The sequence below is a fragment of the Eupeodes corollae genome, chromosome 2 (assembly GCF_945859685.1).
Source record: "Eupeodes corollae chromosome 2, idEupCoro1.1, whole genome shotgun sequence".
Lineage (NCBI taxonomy): Eukaryota > Metazoa > Arthropoda > Insecta > Diptera > Syrphidae > Eupeodes > Eupeodes corollae.
Genome location: NC_079148.1, coordinates 49,316,000 through 49,333,512, shown reverse-complemented (window position 1 = coordinate 49,333,512; position 17,513 = coordinate 49,316,000). Strand labels below are relative to the sequence as shown.

At 33.3% G+C, this 17,513-nt stretch overlaps 1 protein-coding gene across 1 annotated transcript in view; it reads left to right on the top strand.

Annotated features, from left to right (window-relative positions):
* Nucleotides 1–17,513, top strand: part of LOC129948088 (protein lozenge) — a 54,074-nt gene that overhangs the window by 15,992 nt on the left and 20,569 nt on the right. Inside the window, exons 3-4 of the mRNA XM_056058909.1 lie at nucleotides 8,844–8,957; nucleotides 14,793–15,014. Coding sequence (XP_055914884.1) covers nucleotides 8,844–8,957; nucleotides 14,793–15,014 — 336 coding nt within the window. The remainder of the gene's footprint in view (nucleotides 1–8,843; nucleotides 8,958–14,792; nucleotides 15,015–17,513) is intronic.

The window sequence follows — 17,513 nt, the reverse complement described above, 5'->3', positions numbered from 1 at the left end:
TCTTTTTTGTTGTCCACAAGCTTCCTTTTAATACATACGTAGGACTTCCAATCAAACCAAACCTTATATATAAAATGCAATATTATTTTACGTGTTAAATGCTTTTCAATGTTCCACTTACTTTTCTCCGTATTGAGGCATCTTTTAGAGGTGGCCCAAGACTGTTGAGTTCGCCTTTTACTTCTTCCCAAAAGTTTTTTACTTCTTCTTTTGCCAGTTTTGTGTAGCCTTGCGCCAGATCTGCTCTTTCGATCATTAGCTCATAGAGCCTTTCATATTGTGCTTGTTTGTCGTTTTTCCCTTTAAAATCAAACAATTATTTATAAAACAATAGATTTTGTAAAATTACTTACATTTTTCCTTAAAATAAACGTTTTCTATCAGCGTCTGACACATGTTATTTCAGGGGGGGGAGGGAAGTTGTTTTCATTCCATTCCATTTGAATTCAGTGATTCCAATTTATACGAACTTTAAAAATCGTAAATGATTTTTTCACTCCGAATCTACTACGATGGAATTTGTGATTCTTCAATCGGGAAACGAAGCATTTTTAAGCACTTGTAAGCAAACTATCAATTGATTTTTTCTTACAACTTTACCAATTGTCAAAAACGTAATTTTCCGTAGTATTAAGTTATTCTGATGTCAACCAAAAGTTTAATTTTAAATCACCTTTGAGGCTTTCAACTTTTGATGTTTTGAAATGACAAAAACTACACTATTACTAAAAATGTAACGATACACTCTTTAACAAAGCATTAAAACTGTTAGAAAATTTATTTCAAAAATTGTGAACAATGGTCACCAGTTACTTCTCAAAGGGTAGATCAAAATTGGCTGCCGGGATATTGTGCCTTAGCACAGTTTAAATTTTTTTCTATGGTCTATGCCAATGTTCCACAATAGATTCAAAATCTAAAAATGGAATTCGTGAAGTTGTTGAGCCGAAAACGTGCGACTTGATCCTGGAAAGGTTCATGAGAATAAACTTACAGGATCTGGCAACCTTTTAGATGATGTCGGTTACCATACCTTCCTCTTTACAACGAAATGGACCATATTTTTTCTTAAATATCACAAAATCCTATAAATTGATACCTTATAGGCTTAACATTCAAAGTTATTTTGACTATGTAGTCGTGTCTTAAGGTAAAGTGAAACCTTAAACTTGAACCGAGGAATAGATTGGTTTTTAAATTGTTACCAGCCGAGCTTGAAAGAAAATTATGTTTTGCCATAAAGTACCTTGTGTATTTTATTTTCTTTGACACTAGTTTAAGAATGTGTCAAACACATTTGAAATCAAATTTATTTCGTTCTCAAAAACTACAACATTTGGGCAGGCAGCAAGGAATTTGTCACTCAATGTATTCCAATTCTTTAACGATATTATTAATATAAAAAAAAATATTTAATTAAGTTAGTTCTAATCTTCTTATATCAACATTTAATAAGCTTTACTCAAAAAATAATATGGACCTCACTTTATCTAAAATCTCAAAACTACTTATTCGTTAATCAAATAAATATCTCAACGTTCGGTGTTGTGTTGTCGTTTTTCTTTTATAATGGAATCATCAGCATCGACATCAGCATTAACGTCCTCATCACACAAACCAAGCGGTGCGTCCGCGAAGCGGTGGTGAATCGTGAATGGTGAGCGTGGTTATGATTAATATCAAGCAGCGCTGATAAATCACTTTATTAAGGTATTCCAAATCTTAAATACCCGAGATTGTCAGTCAAGTTAGTGATGGAAGAAAGGGTTAAGTTTGATAGTAAGAGAGGTAAGGTTGCATTTTTCATGAAAACTATTTAAGGGAACTTGTGGGTAACATTGATGTTGGTTTTCGTATGGAATTTATGACTTATCCGATGTATTAAGAAACTTGAGTTAGCAGATTCTTAAGCTTTCGATGTTGATAAAAATATCAGAGGAAAATTTAAAAACTTTCAATTTGTTTATACAATTCAGTTTCGGAATTCCTTCTTTAAGAACTTAAATCATACCTTGCAGTATCGAGCTCCGCATAGTATTTGAAGCCCATTGACTTGATATAGTTGTTGCATTATCGACTCTTCTGACAACTTAACATCCCATACTTTACCGACACCATTATCAACACCGAAAAACATCGCATCGGTCCTTCTTTTCGTCAAAACATATTATTATAATCGATGTACGAGGTTTGTTTGGTTCGTGCGCTCTTTCAAAAGTGACCTGCTATAAATTTTACATCAAAAACAATTGTTATACGAAAAAGATTTTCATCGCTTTTGTGCTTTTTTTAAATCAATGGATTTTTTTCGACAAATTTCTTCTTTTTTTTGAAGACATTTCTTTTGATGAGGCCATATTATATCTACCTATACCTTTTCTTATGCGCTCGCAGTTAATCTAAATTAGTCATCATCAGTTTTTGTTCAAGGCGCATAATATAAGTTAAGTAAGTTGTTCCTAAGTAGGGGTATGAATGAAAGGCGCTTATTGATGACGCGTGTCAGTGTCGGTCATTTCAATCTGTTTTTTTTTCTGTTTTTGGTTTTGGTACGGGGGAGGAAGAAAATAGTAAACCAAAACGACCGCACAAAGACCACGTTTGAACAGTCTAGTTCAATTGCTTAGACGCACCTTTAAAAAAATCATAACATATTTGAGAAAAAAAATAATCCTTAAGATATCTTTATGTGCTAAGTATAAATTGAATAAGTCCGAAGAATAGTCAATACTTCACGCATTGAAATGGTTTATTTTGAGCCTAGTACGCAGCTGAAGTGAAACGAATTTTTTCGGCGGTCTCCAAGTGCAGAGCAAAATGAAAACGAAAACCACATCGGAAAAATAGTTGTGGAGAGTTCTGTCAGCTGTCAAAAACAATCGACATGTTCTGGCATTCAGCTGCTGGTAAACAAGTGGAAAAGAATTAGTACATAGTTTTTTCATTTCTACGGCTATATTACTCCAGAGGCTCGGAACGGCTAAATTATTCGTGTGAAGCCTATGATCCAACTTCCAAATAAAAACGAAGCCAGTTTCTTTTTTTCCTCTGAAGAGAATTCAATTTCTTTTTCTTCGGTTTGTTTTTTGGAAATTGGAGTTCATTGCTCGTCTTCATCACTTCTTGCACATCACCAATAACATCTTCAACATCCTGAGTTTCCGATTTAGAAATGTATTGTTGGAACACATAAGACTAATCCATTTTATTTTAAATCAAATATAAATCAAACTCAAAACAACGAAAGTCTCGAGTAAACAATTTTTATTTTGTTTTTTCTCAATAAAAAAATTAAACGTCAAAATTTCGCAAGCAATTAATATGCCGGGCAATAAAATTGAAACCGAAAAGAGTGGAGAATTGTACTATGAAATCTAGTACACATTTTGTCGTTCAGCAGCGTACTGAAAAACGAAAAGCACAGCAAAAGTTTTCGTTTATGATTTCGTCATGTCATTTTTGTATGGGAATTTTCGTTTCGCATCATCAGCGTACAAGGCTTAAAAAGAATTAATTTTACTTTAATAATTGTTGACAGTTAATATTTTCTAGAAAGTTCAAGTAATGTTTTTAAATTAAATTGTGAAGTTGTTCATTTTTCATTTTCACTGACTTTGAATATATTCATCGACTGCTTTATATGTAATTTCGGGAAAAACCTTGATTTTTTTAATCTTTTCCGTCTAAGCAAGTGATCCAGGCTGTATGCTACCTTTTTTCTTTAATGAAGTGAAGCTCGTTTGATTTCTTTGGACTTTCAAAGGGAAGCCGCCCTCGTTAATATCTTAATGTTTCTACATGTTTTGTATTTGTACATTTTTTTTTTTGAAAAGTACAAACTGTAAAAGGAAGATCCAAGTTATGGACCTAATTATGTCTTAACTATTATCAAATGTTTATTTACATTGAAAAGGTTTAAGTCGTGCAAAGTTTTGGTCAAATAGGAAAGTCACAAGTTTGTTTTGTTTAGAAAAATGTATTGGTTTGGTTATTTAGAATCAAGTATTTTTTTTTAAATAGTTGTTTATTTTTCCCATACACTGTTTAAAATTATTTGTGGCTTGCGCACTGTCTCTAAACTTAAGCCTTTCGGATAAAAATAGGAAAAAAAATATGACTTTTATTCAAAAATCTTATAAAATTTTCGAATAACCATTTTTAATTCTAAGAAAAAAATATTAGGGTGTTGTTTTGAGTTGTGAATATTTTACATTTAATAAATGAAATGAAGTTATTCTCTGGCCAGACTCAGGCAAACACTCTAACCGTAACATTCTAGGTGTTAAAATTTAACCTAATTTCCTAGAATGTGATATAATTTAGAGCATATAAGTGTTCTTTATTGTATAGTGTCAACAGCCAAAGTCTAAAGCTTGGGTCTTAGAAAATTACGAATAAAGGTAGTCTAATTGATGAGCTCAATATACTTCATATTAAATTAAAGGACTTGTCATACCTTCATTCATTATGATGAGCCTCTGGTCATAGTTTGACGCTTGCTTTAAGCTTACTACTTACTGAAATTCTGAATTGAAGGAAATAAAATCTTATAATAATTTTTAAGATATTAGAGAGTCATGGTCATAGAAAAACTACGCGTTTAAATTGAAGGACATTTTATTTAATAGCTTTTAATTGAAGAATTTTGTCACTTCTATAGTCACCTTCTATTCATACCAACCTCTCAGCTGTCTTAAGAATGTGTTTCAATATGGCAAACCTTAAATATATGTGGAGTGTAAAATTATATAAGTCTAGACTTTTACGGAATAAAATTGACTTTTCCTGAGATTTGTAGTTTAATATATCAGAGTTTAGTTTTACCATTTGTGACTTTTCAGCATCTGTTAAAGTTACCAATGACATCCAGCTGTCAAAAAAGATATAAATCTCTTTGAGATTTCGGAGAAATTGCCATGAAAATTTTTGCCAGAATTTTCATTTCGAACTAACCAATTAAATATCCTTAGTCAAAATATAAAAAGTGGAAGTAATTAGAAGAATCGCAATCCACAAATGTTCGACCAATTAATCGTCAGTGCATTGATAAAGAGCTTTATGTCATAAATTAGAGACTGGCCGTTAATACAACTATCTCAAATTTTAAGAAAATTGACTTTCCCTTACTAGAGCTTGATATAACCAATTTCTTTGAAATGCGGTTTTAACAAGACTAATGAGGTTTTCAATGGGTAAAATAAAACAATTTATTTTTTATCTAGATCTGCCAAAATAAAAGCGTTCCCTATTTTTGAGTTCCAAGGAGCAAAATAAATTGATTTAAGATCAAATCTACATATATATCTACATTTTTCGGCAGCTTTAAAAAAATGTTAAGCTGAAAGTTTGGCAGCTCAAGCTCAACCAAACTCGTTAACATCAACACGAAGTTACACTAGTATAACAAAAAAAAACTGTTTTAATCCATGAGCCACGAAAAACTCAATTTTTGCAGGAAATCGAAATTTACCAATGGAAACTTCATTACAAAAAAATTCTGTGTCCGCAATTTTTAAATGGGGACATTAAAAAGGCCGGGTCATCTTAAAGGGACCGATTAAGAACTGTTAAAATCTTACAGTCTTTTATAATTTATTTAAATCTTACAGGGATCGATCACGAATTATGAGCATTTGACAGCTTCGATAATTCATTTTTTTATGAGCCTACGTTTTTTTAATTAAGTTGTCTTTAAGGCTAGCTACTTATGAACAACGCTGAGGCCAATATTTAGGAGTTAATCTCTTCTGCTTGAAAAAACTGCCAGGAAATCTGGGGCTATGAATGCATGATGAATAAATTAAGGTTTAGTATCAATACCCATGTTTTGTTGAAAAATCTATTAAAAGTATAAAAGGATTTTAAACGAACAAAAAAAACAATATCCTTAGTATGAATACTACCGATAAAAGTTCAAGTAGAATCTTACTAAAGATGGGCTTTTGACATTTATACGAGTTATCAAATGTTGGTACGATTGATATTAAATTCGTATCTCGATGGCAGTGTTCGTTGAGTAGTTTTGCATTTGGAATCATGTGTTTTCCATCGGCGAAAAAAATCAATATGTAACTGTTGATATTATTTAGCTTTGTTAATGAAATTAAGAGATAATAATTATTAAGTTTTGCTATGTTTCTGCTAAAGGTTTATCTCAGTTTAAATTAAATGAATGGTTTTGGTGTTTCCACCGCACACTAACATGCAAATGGTGTTTCGATGTTTCTTATGAACTGCAAGTGAGATAGTTTGATTCGTGTTAAACAATGAAGAACTGAATAGTTCAGAAAGAATACGCTACCTACACCATGTGCAATTTTTTTTTTAATTTGATTAAAACAAAACTATATTTTTTGTACACAACATGCAAATAAACCAACTCCTTTACACAGGTTTTTCTTCATAAATTTTGAATGGACGCCGACGGAATAGAGTCAAATCAAGCTCATTTCTACTCGATTTTTTTTATATAAAGAATTGAGACGAGTTACAAGCTCGCTTCAATAAGACATGTTAATGTAGTAGTCTACGAACAAACCCCCTTCTTGAAGTTTTTGTTTTATGTCAAAGCTGCAATTGTTAAATGAACTATTTTTATAGAATATCAGTTTCGAGATGTTTTCTTACCAATTTTGAAAATTGTAAATTTTATTAGTTTTATTTAGTTTTTTTTTTTGATGAATTTAATTTGACCTTTTGATGTTCACGAAACTTTCGTGTTTTTTTATTATTACTCTGACAGATCTTCTTTCAGTTGTACCTACCAATTTATAAATACAAAAATCTGGCTACTTTCGATGCGTTTTCTTGGGAATTATCTATTATACTATTTATGGATAGCCAAAAAAACACGGGTAATATTGTACCGTTCTTCTAATCTGGTTATTTAAAACGCATCTTCTGTTCACCTTTTTTTTTTTACGAATGATAATTTTAATAATTTTAAAGAAATGTTAAGAAAATTAAACTCTTTAAAAAAAAAACTCAGTATCATTAAAATTTGATATAAATTTAAAACTCACATTGGTTCAGCGTTGGAGGCATTTTTTCCAAATACATCTGAGTTTTAATAAAATGTTTTAATGGAAAAAACGTTGATTGGATTTTTTGTGAACAAGCATTTGTTTACAAAAAAAAATAATTCGAACATGCGAATATAAGGAGGAAGCTAAAATCCATTTACACTCGGCTGTATTCTTCACCAACGCTTTAATAAAATGTCATCGCTTGTTTAAAAAAATTCAATCATCCTAAATTCAAACCCGCTAATATATGTCCATCACCGCCGAGCCACCGCCGCCGCGCCGGCCCTCCATCGCGCCGCTGCTCAAATTTGAAAACGTAAAACAATTATAGCCCACCAACGAACGAACCGTTTGTCCGCCCAGTTTTTTCAATTTTCTCGTCAGCAAGCGATCAGATTCACAAATGGTTCCCTGTAACTGACAGCTGGAGAATCAGTTAATACGTGGTCCTTAAATAAAAGGACACTTTTAATGAACTGTTCCTGGTTTGATACTCGTATAATATACATATCACAAAAGTCTATTCTACGAGACGTTTATCCTTCCGCGGAGTTATTATGAATGTATACGTTATAGGTATGATTTGATATTAGAGCTTGCTTTTGGTTCATTCATTCATCAGAATTCTCGTCTTCCTCCGGTGGAGTTTTAGGGAGAGTCCTTTGTTGGATTGTTTTAAACGTGTGTAATTGCCCCACCGCCGCACCACTACCGCCACCACCGCGCCGGCCGTGGACAAGAGTAATTTATGTCCTCATGATTCTTTTTTGCAGGAGTAGCTTTAGGTATATGTATGTACTGGCCAACCACTCCACCTACAAATTCCAACTTTTTTGATATCCTTGCGCGCGCTCCATTGCAGTTTTGTATATTTTGTTTTTCTCTCTGACTGAGGCTTTTGCGGTTTTGTGCGGACTTTTGTCATCGCTCGGTAGTGTGAGGTGAGCAGTGAGCAGGTAGGAGGTATATGACACTGGGCGGGTGGTATATACAGCAAAAAGCAGCAATTGTGGAACCTCCCCCTCGTTTGAATATTTATGTAGTTTGGCGAAACGTTTTGTGGTTTTATTATTTGTAAATACTGGAATTAATGTCCTTTAAAATTTTTCAAGAAGAAAGGGAAAGAAAGCCCTTTTTTACTGTTAACTATGTAATGTAACATTATACAGTGCATTGTGTCTGCATTGTCATACCATAAAGAGGATAATGATGTCCTTGTGTCTGTTTGTTTGAGGCAATGAAAAGCTCATTAAAAAATATTTAACTTCCCTGAAGGAAATGTTGCAAAAAGCGGTTGTTAATTATCATAAAAGGGATATCTATATGTCTATACCTACAAAAGGACGACCGAACTTCTGCAACAATGTATATTGGCTTAATACCTACCTACCTACTTTCAGCTAATAATAACTCAAGGATAGGCTTTTTTACGTAGCGTAACGTATCGTTCTGACATAAATCCTTTGAATGATCACATAATTTGTTGCAGTTAATGTCAGGACAGAACGATGCAAAGATCCGTTTGGCGGACCGCAATTCCAAGCGCGCGTGTTTTCCAAATCTTTGCCACTCATTTTCTTGAAACACAGAATTTTATATTAATTTGAATGGCACAGTTGATGTACGAGTATGATGCATGATGCGAAATGACTGATGAAAGATTCAACATCAGACACGGCAGAAGTTCTTCTTTATTTTACGATCGGCATTTAAAAACACTTTTGGTGGTCTTTTATTGGTTCGAAAATCATGATTTATCTTCTACTTTAAAGTGTAGCTCATATCAAAATTTATTGTTTTTTTACATTTTTTTTGCAGGGAAGAGCTTCACGCTGACGATAACCGTGTCAACGAGCCCACCACAAGTAGCCACATATGGCAAAGCCATCAAAGTGACAGTTGACGGACCGCGGGAGCCAAGGTCTAAGACAAGTAAGCTTAAGATTTTTATCAACATTATTTTTCCGTTTAGAGTGATTTAATGGGGATAATAGAAAACAGTTTTGATGTTACATTTACATTAAATAAAATATCTTTAAGATAGGGGCCTTTATTTTTTGAGTTTTTCGAATTGTTTTGTTAAATCTGTTGTCAAATTTCTCCTTTACAATTTTAGACGTTGCAATAAGAGGTTTCATTATGAATATAGTTCATACTATTTGAAGCTATCATTTTTTAACATTTGAAAAGTAAAAACAACGCCATTACTCAGAATAGAAAAATCAGGATATGCCAACATTTGGAAATTGGTAAAATTCACAAAAATTCATACAAATTTTAAAACTAAAGCACTTTTGGTTCGTTGTGAAGCACCTTCTAGGCCGACAATAGTTGTGATGGAATTCAACCTTTGTGCCTTGCTCAAGACACAACAAAGTGTTTTCCAAATTTAGCCCGTAGTGTTGATGAAAACCAATAGTTCGTCGATTATGGCGCTACAATTCTGTGTGAACATAGACAACACGCTGAGTTCTTTCGATTATTTCAATGTCATATGCCAGTAATTTCACAGACTTTTGAAAGATAGTGCCTCTAATGTTGACGTGGAAGCTCTGCACAATTCTTTCAAGGACGATGTTTAAGAAATTCCATGTCTGCTAATCACCTTGCCTAAAGGCTCTTTTGGCATCAAAGGTTCGGTTAAGTTGTTTCCAACTTTATGGTCCAGCGCAAGTTCTTCCTCATCATCGAGCGCGTTTGGCAGGGATGCCAAAACTAGACATGGCTTTATAGAGTTGGTCACTGTGGATACATTCATATGCGGCCCTAAAATCGATCTGCCTTAGTGTCAATATTTGATCGACTGTGGACTTTCATGTTCTAAAACCACACTGATAAGAACCTAGATTGTTGACGATGGACTTTAAACGTTCACATATTACGACAGAAGATCTTATGAGCGATGTTAAGTAGACTGATTCCTCTTTAATTGGTGAAGTTAAATGGGTCTCCTATTTTCAGTATCTTTAGAACAAACCAAATAAAACTCATCCGTTTTAGGTATTATTATGCTTTGAAAGTCCAATTAATAACAAAAACTAAAGAAGCCGTTCGATCACAAGCAACGTCGTGTTTTCGCTACTAGGGTTATTTCGACTTTTTTTTAACAACATTTTAAATATAAGGCAAAGGATGTTTTTTTTGAGAAGTTTGAAATGGAATAAAACAAAGATTATTTTTTGAATTTGACATGAAACTTTTTTTATTCAAAAGATAATTTTCGGGCACTGTAATTTAAATACAATTTCAGGCATATGCCCGCCACTGCTGGCTCGGACGTAGTCCAATCCCTAGATTTAATGCTCAATGACTTTTCAAAATTTGTGGCCGTTCAAGAACACTTCGAATGTTTTGACGTTATTGCACTTGATTTGTCCAATTGTTTGAAACTTATCAGTTCAAACTATATTGACTTCAAATATATCCACAGAAAATAGTTGTGTAGCGTTAAATCTGTAACGTGGAACTATTCGTTTACCAAACGTTTCCTTCAATAAATCAATTTAGTCAGTAGTCATGGCTTTATCAAGGGCGGATCCAGATTTTTAATCAGTTGAGGGGGGGGGGGGGGGTCGCGTACTTAACATATAGACGAGTTTTTACAAACCGCTTAAATATGTTCTTTCAGAAGGCTAACAAAATTTAATTTAATTTATTTATTTATTTATTCATCAATATAAGATTTAAAAATCTACAATTAGACTACTAGATAAATATTTACATGTTTAACATTTATTAAATAAATTTTAACTGACTTAATACTTAAAATATAATTAATATAAGAAGTATATAAAAATAAAATATAAATAAAAATATATATGTAGTTAAGTCGTTCATACATGATCAAAATATAAAATCAATTAAAATGAAAATACAATAATAGTTTACTTTTTAAAGAAGATCTACTTAAGTGAAAATCAAAATCAATACAATTTAAAATTAAGTTTGTTTCTTTGACACAGCGGGTTAAAGGTTCATTTTTCGCGTAATTAACTCTGTGTACATCTTCTCGAAACAAACAACGTATTCGAAGTTGTCGCGATGGAGCATACAAATTTATTAAAGACAACAAAAAAAGGGCATTTGATATGGTATGATAAAATGTCACTTATAAACATCACAGAAAACATTTTACGTCTATTTTCAAGTGATTGAATACCTAAAAGTTGGCATCTAGTTTTGTATGATGGAGTTTCGATGTTCCACCCAAATTTTTGAATAGTGAATCTTGTAAATTTTTTTTGGACCATTTCAATTCTTTTAGATTGAACGTTATAAAAAGGGTTCCAGATAAGAGGTAAAAAGCGATTTGAGAGTAAAAGGGTCTTTAAAGTCTATGCTATTGCGTTTGATAAAACCGAGCATGGAATTAGCTTTGGTTACACTAAATTCAATGTGCTTAACAAAGTTAAGTTTAGGGTCAAAATCAACACCAAGATCTTTCTTCTCCCCTACTCTTTCTAGAACTTGATTTTCAATATTATATTCAAAGATGATTTCAGAAAAGTTGCGGCAAAAAGAGAAACATTGACATTTAGCTACATTTAAATATAATTGGTTTTTCTTGCACCATTGGGATAATTTCAAAATATCGTCTTGTAAGAGATGACAGTCATTAATAGATTTTATGCAACGAAAAAACTTTAGGTCATCGGCGAAAAGAAGTTGACTAGAATTAAGGAAAATACTAGGTAAGTCATTTATAAAAATTAGGAAAAGAAGTGGTCCAAGATGGCTACCTTGGGGCACACCAGATGAAACCAAAATTGGTTTTGAGAGAACTTCGTCAATGCAAACAAATTGAACTCGACCCTTAAGATAAGATTCCAACCATTTCAAAAACATAGAATGAAATCCAAAGTTTTTTAATTTCTTAATTAAAATAGAGTGACTTACTCTATCAAATGCCTTGAATTTAAGGAAATAAGTGCATTAAAGTACATACTCGTAATTTCTCTGAATATTAAATAAAAACAAACTAAGGTAAACAAATAAGCTGGGAAGAAACTTTGAAAACTCTGGCAGTCACAAATTACACGTTTCAGAATCTCTTTTCACTTCAGTTCGGAAGAGATTCAAAGCTTTTATATTGAAAGATATGAAACGTCCATTGTGTTTTCTTAATTCGCCATTAGTTTAACAAAAGTGTCACTGTTTTTGAGACATTTATGTTCTTGAAATTCGTGTTTAAATCTCAGTTTTAGAACATCTAAAAGTTTTATTCAATGTATGCAATACCTGCAAAAAAAAATTTCGCAAAAATTTAAATGCGATTAAGAAAAAAATCAATAACATTTTCGATCATTAAAAATCATAATCAATTTTTAAAATTTGACCATCGACAAGACCTTGCATTGAAAGACAAGATTATTGAAATCTGATTAAGTTCTTTAGAAATTTAAAAACAAAATAACAGCTTTATAAGGGGTACCCTTCTGGAGCAATACCAAATTATGTTTTTCTTGTAGAAACAAGCCGAATTAAGAAAAAAAATAGAAAATTCTAAAAAAATCTTTCGGTTCATTTCTGAAAAAAATCGACTTTTCGAATTTACAGCTGGGGACTGCTGTAATTTTCAGTATTAAAACATTAAAAAATGCCTTAAGCTAATCGGCTTGGTTTCAATCGGCACAGTGGTTTATGCTTTAGGGGCCAGGACAGACAGACAGACGGATGGAATGGGGGACCCAAACATCGTTTGTCATGTTTTATTCAAATTTTTTAACGAATGCAATACTCGCCATATACATAGTTCCTATGTGTTGCAAGTAAAAATCAATTAAATTTTCACTGTTTATGTGCATAAGATGGAATTGAAAGCTTGTTTCAGGAATTTAAAGGAAAGTTAATATAAAATTGAAGATCTCTTATTCAAGGTTTCTTCTTAAAAACTTGAATCTTTGCTCTTTTTTCTTGAAAATGAATTTTATGAACATAATTTAAATCATTACTCAAGTTACAAAAATTTTAATAGTTTTTGACAACAAACCACTTTTTAATGAATGTCTTTAAATTACTAACAAATCTTTACTTACACAACTTAACTGCATAAGCTTTATGGCTCATATGACCCTCCCCCCTGGATCGTCCATTGGTCAAAATTTGATGAATTTGTGCTAAGTTTTTGAAACAAGGCTGAATGTTGAATTCATATTATGTTCTTGGTCCAGCCCTTAGTTAAAAGTGGTACTTTTGACAACAAAGTTTTAGGAAGTAAAATACAAATTTTGTTTTCATATACAAAAAATTAATAATTCAAAATATAATAGGGGTCATATCCATTAACTCAATACGATTAGTTTTTAATTGAAGAAAATTCCTACAAAAATACAAACAAATTGTCTCCCAGGGTGAGGTCATGACCAATACGACCCCTCTCTGGATCCGCCATTAGGCTTTATAGCGGTCACCATTGACTGTAACGTTCTGGTCAGCATCTATTAATGTTGTTAAATCAAACCAAACTAAAAAATAAATCACTCGACAGCTGACAAAATGACCTCAAATTAAAATATTGTTGCCAACTTAAAGTTTAATACCTCTAAAAAAAAGTTCTTAAAGATTAAATTTGTGAAGTTAGCGAGGCTCCATTAAAAGAATACAGTGCTGCAAAACCTTAGCGGTGGAGTTAATTTGGCTGATATCGTTATTTGTTGTTAATACGTCATAACTTCTTCTTTCTAATTGGGAAATTCTGTTTGAGACAGATAAAAATCTAATCACAAATAAACTCACTAGAGGTAATTATTTCTCCGTTCGCACTCAAAAATATCATGACTGCTCCTTTTTCTGGGCAGTATTCTTATAGAGTGCTAAGAGGCCAGCCAATTTTTCCTGCTGTTTTTATAATGAACTTAAATTAACATATCCTTCGTCCTTTTCTTGACATCCTTCCATAGCATGTGTTTGATGCAGATCGATCCTTAAAAAATGTTGCTTTCATTTTCTTTAGCATGTCATAACTGCAAATTATGAGAAGGTATTTTATGCCGAAAATATATAAAAATAAAGGAGAATGGACCCGCCTTCTTCATTAACTTCCATGTCAAAACATTAGATTGTGTCTATAGCTCTAGAATGAGAGAAAATGTTAAATGTTTTGTGTAATTAGATACCCCAACCATTATGTGACCTTTTGTTCGTCACAATTGGCATAACGTCTATACCTACCCTAGTTTTTTTGTTTCTCCTTATCCTTTAAGCACTATTATATGCATCCCTGTAATGTTACTGGGTATATGCGGCATGTTGTGGGTTAGTGTGTCAGGATAACATAAAAGAAAATATTATACTTCTTTGCATTATTCTTACTACTTGGTTTTTTGTGGCACCTTTTTTAATTTTGTATTGAAACTGAAGCAGAACTTCATTGTTTGTTATTTTTTGCGGTTTTGAAAAAAAAATTACAAGTTGCATCATTTAAAAAGAAAACAATGGATAAAATATGCATGGCTAGTCCACAAGTGGGTAGGTCTAGATAATTCCTGCGAGTGCTAGGGAAAATTCACTCTTTAATGGACTAAGAATGAATAAATTATGTTTGAGTACCTTTTTTTAATTCCCGATAAGACTTGTGAAAAGGTTTAATGAAAATCCAAGTCAAAAACTGAGTAAATTTGAGAAGTTTTTTGAAGTTATAACATAATTATACTCGCACTTATGACTTATCCTCTGGATGATGCTAAGCACAATAAATTGATCTAATTTTTCACATTTATTTACGGTTTTTGTTTTTTTTTCTTACTTTGATTTTATTTCATCATATAGGTCCGCCTGGAGGTCATCAATATCGGGCTGTCGGTTTGGGTCAACGTCCCTACCTAGATCCTCCATTCTATAGTCATGTTCGTGAATTAGAGACATTAAGACGTAAGGCTCCTACTACTGGTTCATCGCTAGCACCATTAGCCAGTAATCACTCATCCTCCAATAGTACAATGAATTCCCCCGACGGACAGGGTTATAAACCTAATGCACCGCACATACAAGGTAAGATACGAAATTACATATTTTTTGAAAATTAAGATATACAATTTCTTGGTCTTTTTTTATATTTCATTCTTTGAAATCATAGTATTTCGTTAATAGAGCAATTGTAAAGTACCAACCTTCTTTTTATTTGATTAATTTCTTTTTGTTTTTAAAAATAGTAGTAAAATATTTTTGACGGAATGGATAATCGGCGTTCTTAATTCTTAATTTATGTTGTTGAATGTTGAATCTTGAAAATAAAAAAAACAAAATTTAAGGTCTACAAGGGATTTAAGTTAGAAAATATTTTTAACAAATATAGCTCATAAAACCTTAACTGTTCTTTAAAAAAGTTATGTTATTTTGATTTTTAAGAGATTTAATAAGAACGAAGTTTAAAATGCTGCCGTATTTTAAAATTTGGCTACTTTTTGAGTGAACTTGATGTTGTTTTTGAAGGATGTGAAATGAAGGAATTGAATTTAAGAATGTAGTATGGATTTTATAATTCTTTTCGATAATTTTTAATTTTTATAGTCCCAGCAGAATCGAACATTCTAAAAACTCAATAACTCTAGATGAAATATTTTATGTCAATTACTTACTTACTTACTTAAGGTGGCGCTACAGTCCGGGCGGACCTGGGCCTCAACCAACATGCGTCTCCGGCCAGCTCGGTCCCTAGCTAGCTGTCTCCAGTTTCGCACGCCAAGTTGGTTGAGGTCCTATCCCACCTGGGTGCTTCACCTGAGTCGCGGTCTTCCTCTACTGCGCCGTCCCTCGGGATTGGATTCAAAGACCTTCTGGGCTGGGGCGTTGATGTCCATCCGCTCTACATGACCTAGCCATCTAAGCCGTTAGACTTTAATTCTGCTAACTAGGTCAGTGTCGCTTTTCCTCCATTCCTCCATTCTCCATCTTCTTTGCTTTCTTTGGGGTGGCGCAACAGTCCGTTGTGAACCAGGGCCTAGTGACTTACAACTCTCAACCATTCCTGTGTGCGAGTACTGTTGTCAGGAATGGAAGGGACCTACAATTTAAGGCCGAATCCGAACGGCTAATTTGAGAAAGCACTTTTTCATGACAAGAATTACTCTTGAAGGATTTGTCAATTCCTCGCAAGAGGTAGTACCCGCGAAAATTATTATTTTTTTTAATTAAGGTGGCACAGGCAGGGATTGAACCCAAGACCCCTTGCATGACAGTCCAACGCACTAACCATCATGCCACGGGTACATTCTCCATCTTTGGGACCAAAAATCACCCGAAGAATTTTTATCTCGAAGCATCCTAAGACGCTCTCATCTTTCTTTGACAGGGTCCAGGCCTCGCCTCAGCGCCATAAATGAGAACCGGGATGATGAGTGTCTTATAGATGGTGATTTTACATGCTCGAGAGAGGACTTTACTTCTCAATTGCCTTCTAAGTCTAAAGAAGCAGCGATTTGCAAGAATTATTCTTCGTTTGATTTCAGCGCTGGTGTCGTTGTCTGTATTAATAACGGCGCCTAGGAACACAAAGTCCTTAACTACCTAAAAGTTATAGCTGTCCATGGTGACGTTTTGTCCAAGACATCGTTGTTCAGTGTCCTTTTTTTATGACAGCATATACTTGGTCTTGCCCTCATTGACCACTAAACCCATCTTCTTCGCTTCCGTCGCAATGCTCACAAACGCTCCACTGACATCACGCTTTGATCTTCCAATTATGTCAATATCATCTGCGTATCCGAGTAATTGGATGTACCTTTGGAAGATTGTGCCTCTAGTGTTGACGGTTGAGTTTTGCACAATTCTTTCCAGAACGATGTTGAAAAAGTCGCATGACAGTGCATCGCCTTGTCTAAAACCTTTTTTGACATCAAATGCATCGGAAAGATCTTTTTCTATTTATGCCAATTAAGGAATTCTAAAAATTTTACTTCCGGCGAGCCAATTCGATCCACTGAACTTTCGCATTCGTTGGAAAACTAATTTATGAAATTCGCCCCCAACTGTAAGTCCATTCCTTAGACTCCCTTTATCTTATCATTTCTGAACTTCCCTACCGGCTCTGTCAGTTTCTGCCTGCCAAAACATATACGATATTAACGGTGCTCTGTAAGTACCTACATGTTTCTGTGTTCTCTCGTTTTCTGAGTCTATAACTTTGCCTATGTTGTGTTAATCAAAATCATTTTAAGGTATAGAAAGTAGAGAATCCTAATTAAATGCTTCTTGTTTGAATTATCTTTTAAGCCTTTCTAAGATTTGAATGCACTTTAAATAGTGTTGCCTGCTAATTCCAAAAATGTATCTTCATTTATATTTTCATTTAACTAACAATTCTATTCAGATTCGTCTCGAAACTGGTGCGAATGACAGAGTATAGAAATTGTGCGGAATGCGAAATGATTGCAAATCCAGATAAGTTCAATGTTTCGTGTCGTCGGTGGGTCAGGGCATGTTACCGACATTCGTTCATCTTTCTTTTGTCGAATTTGGTAATAGTAAAAGTTTGAAATATAATTGAAATTG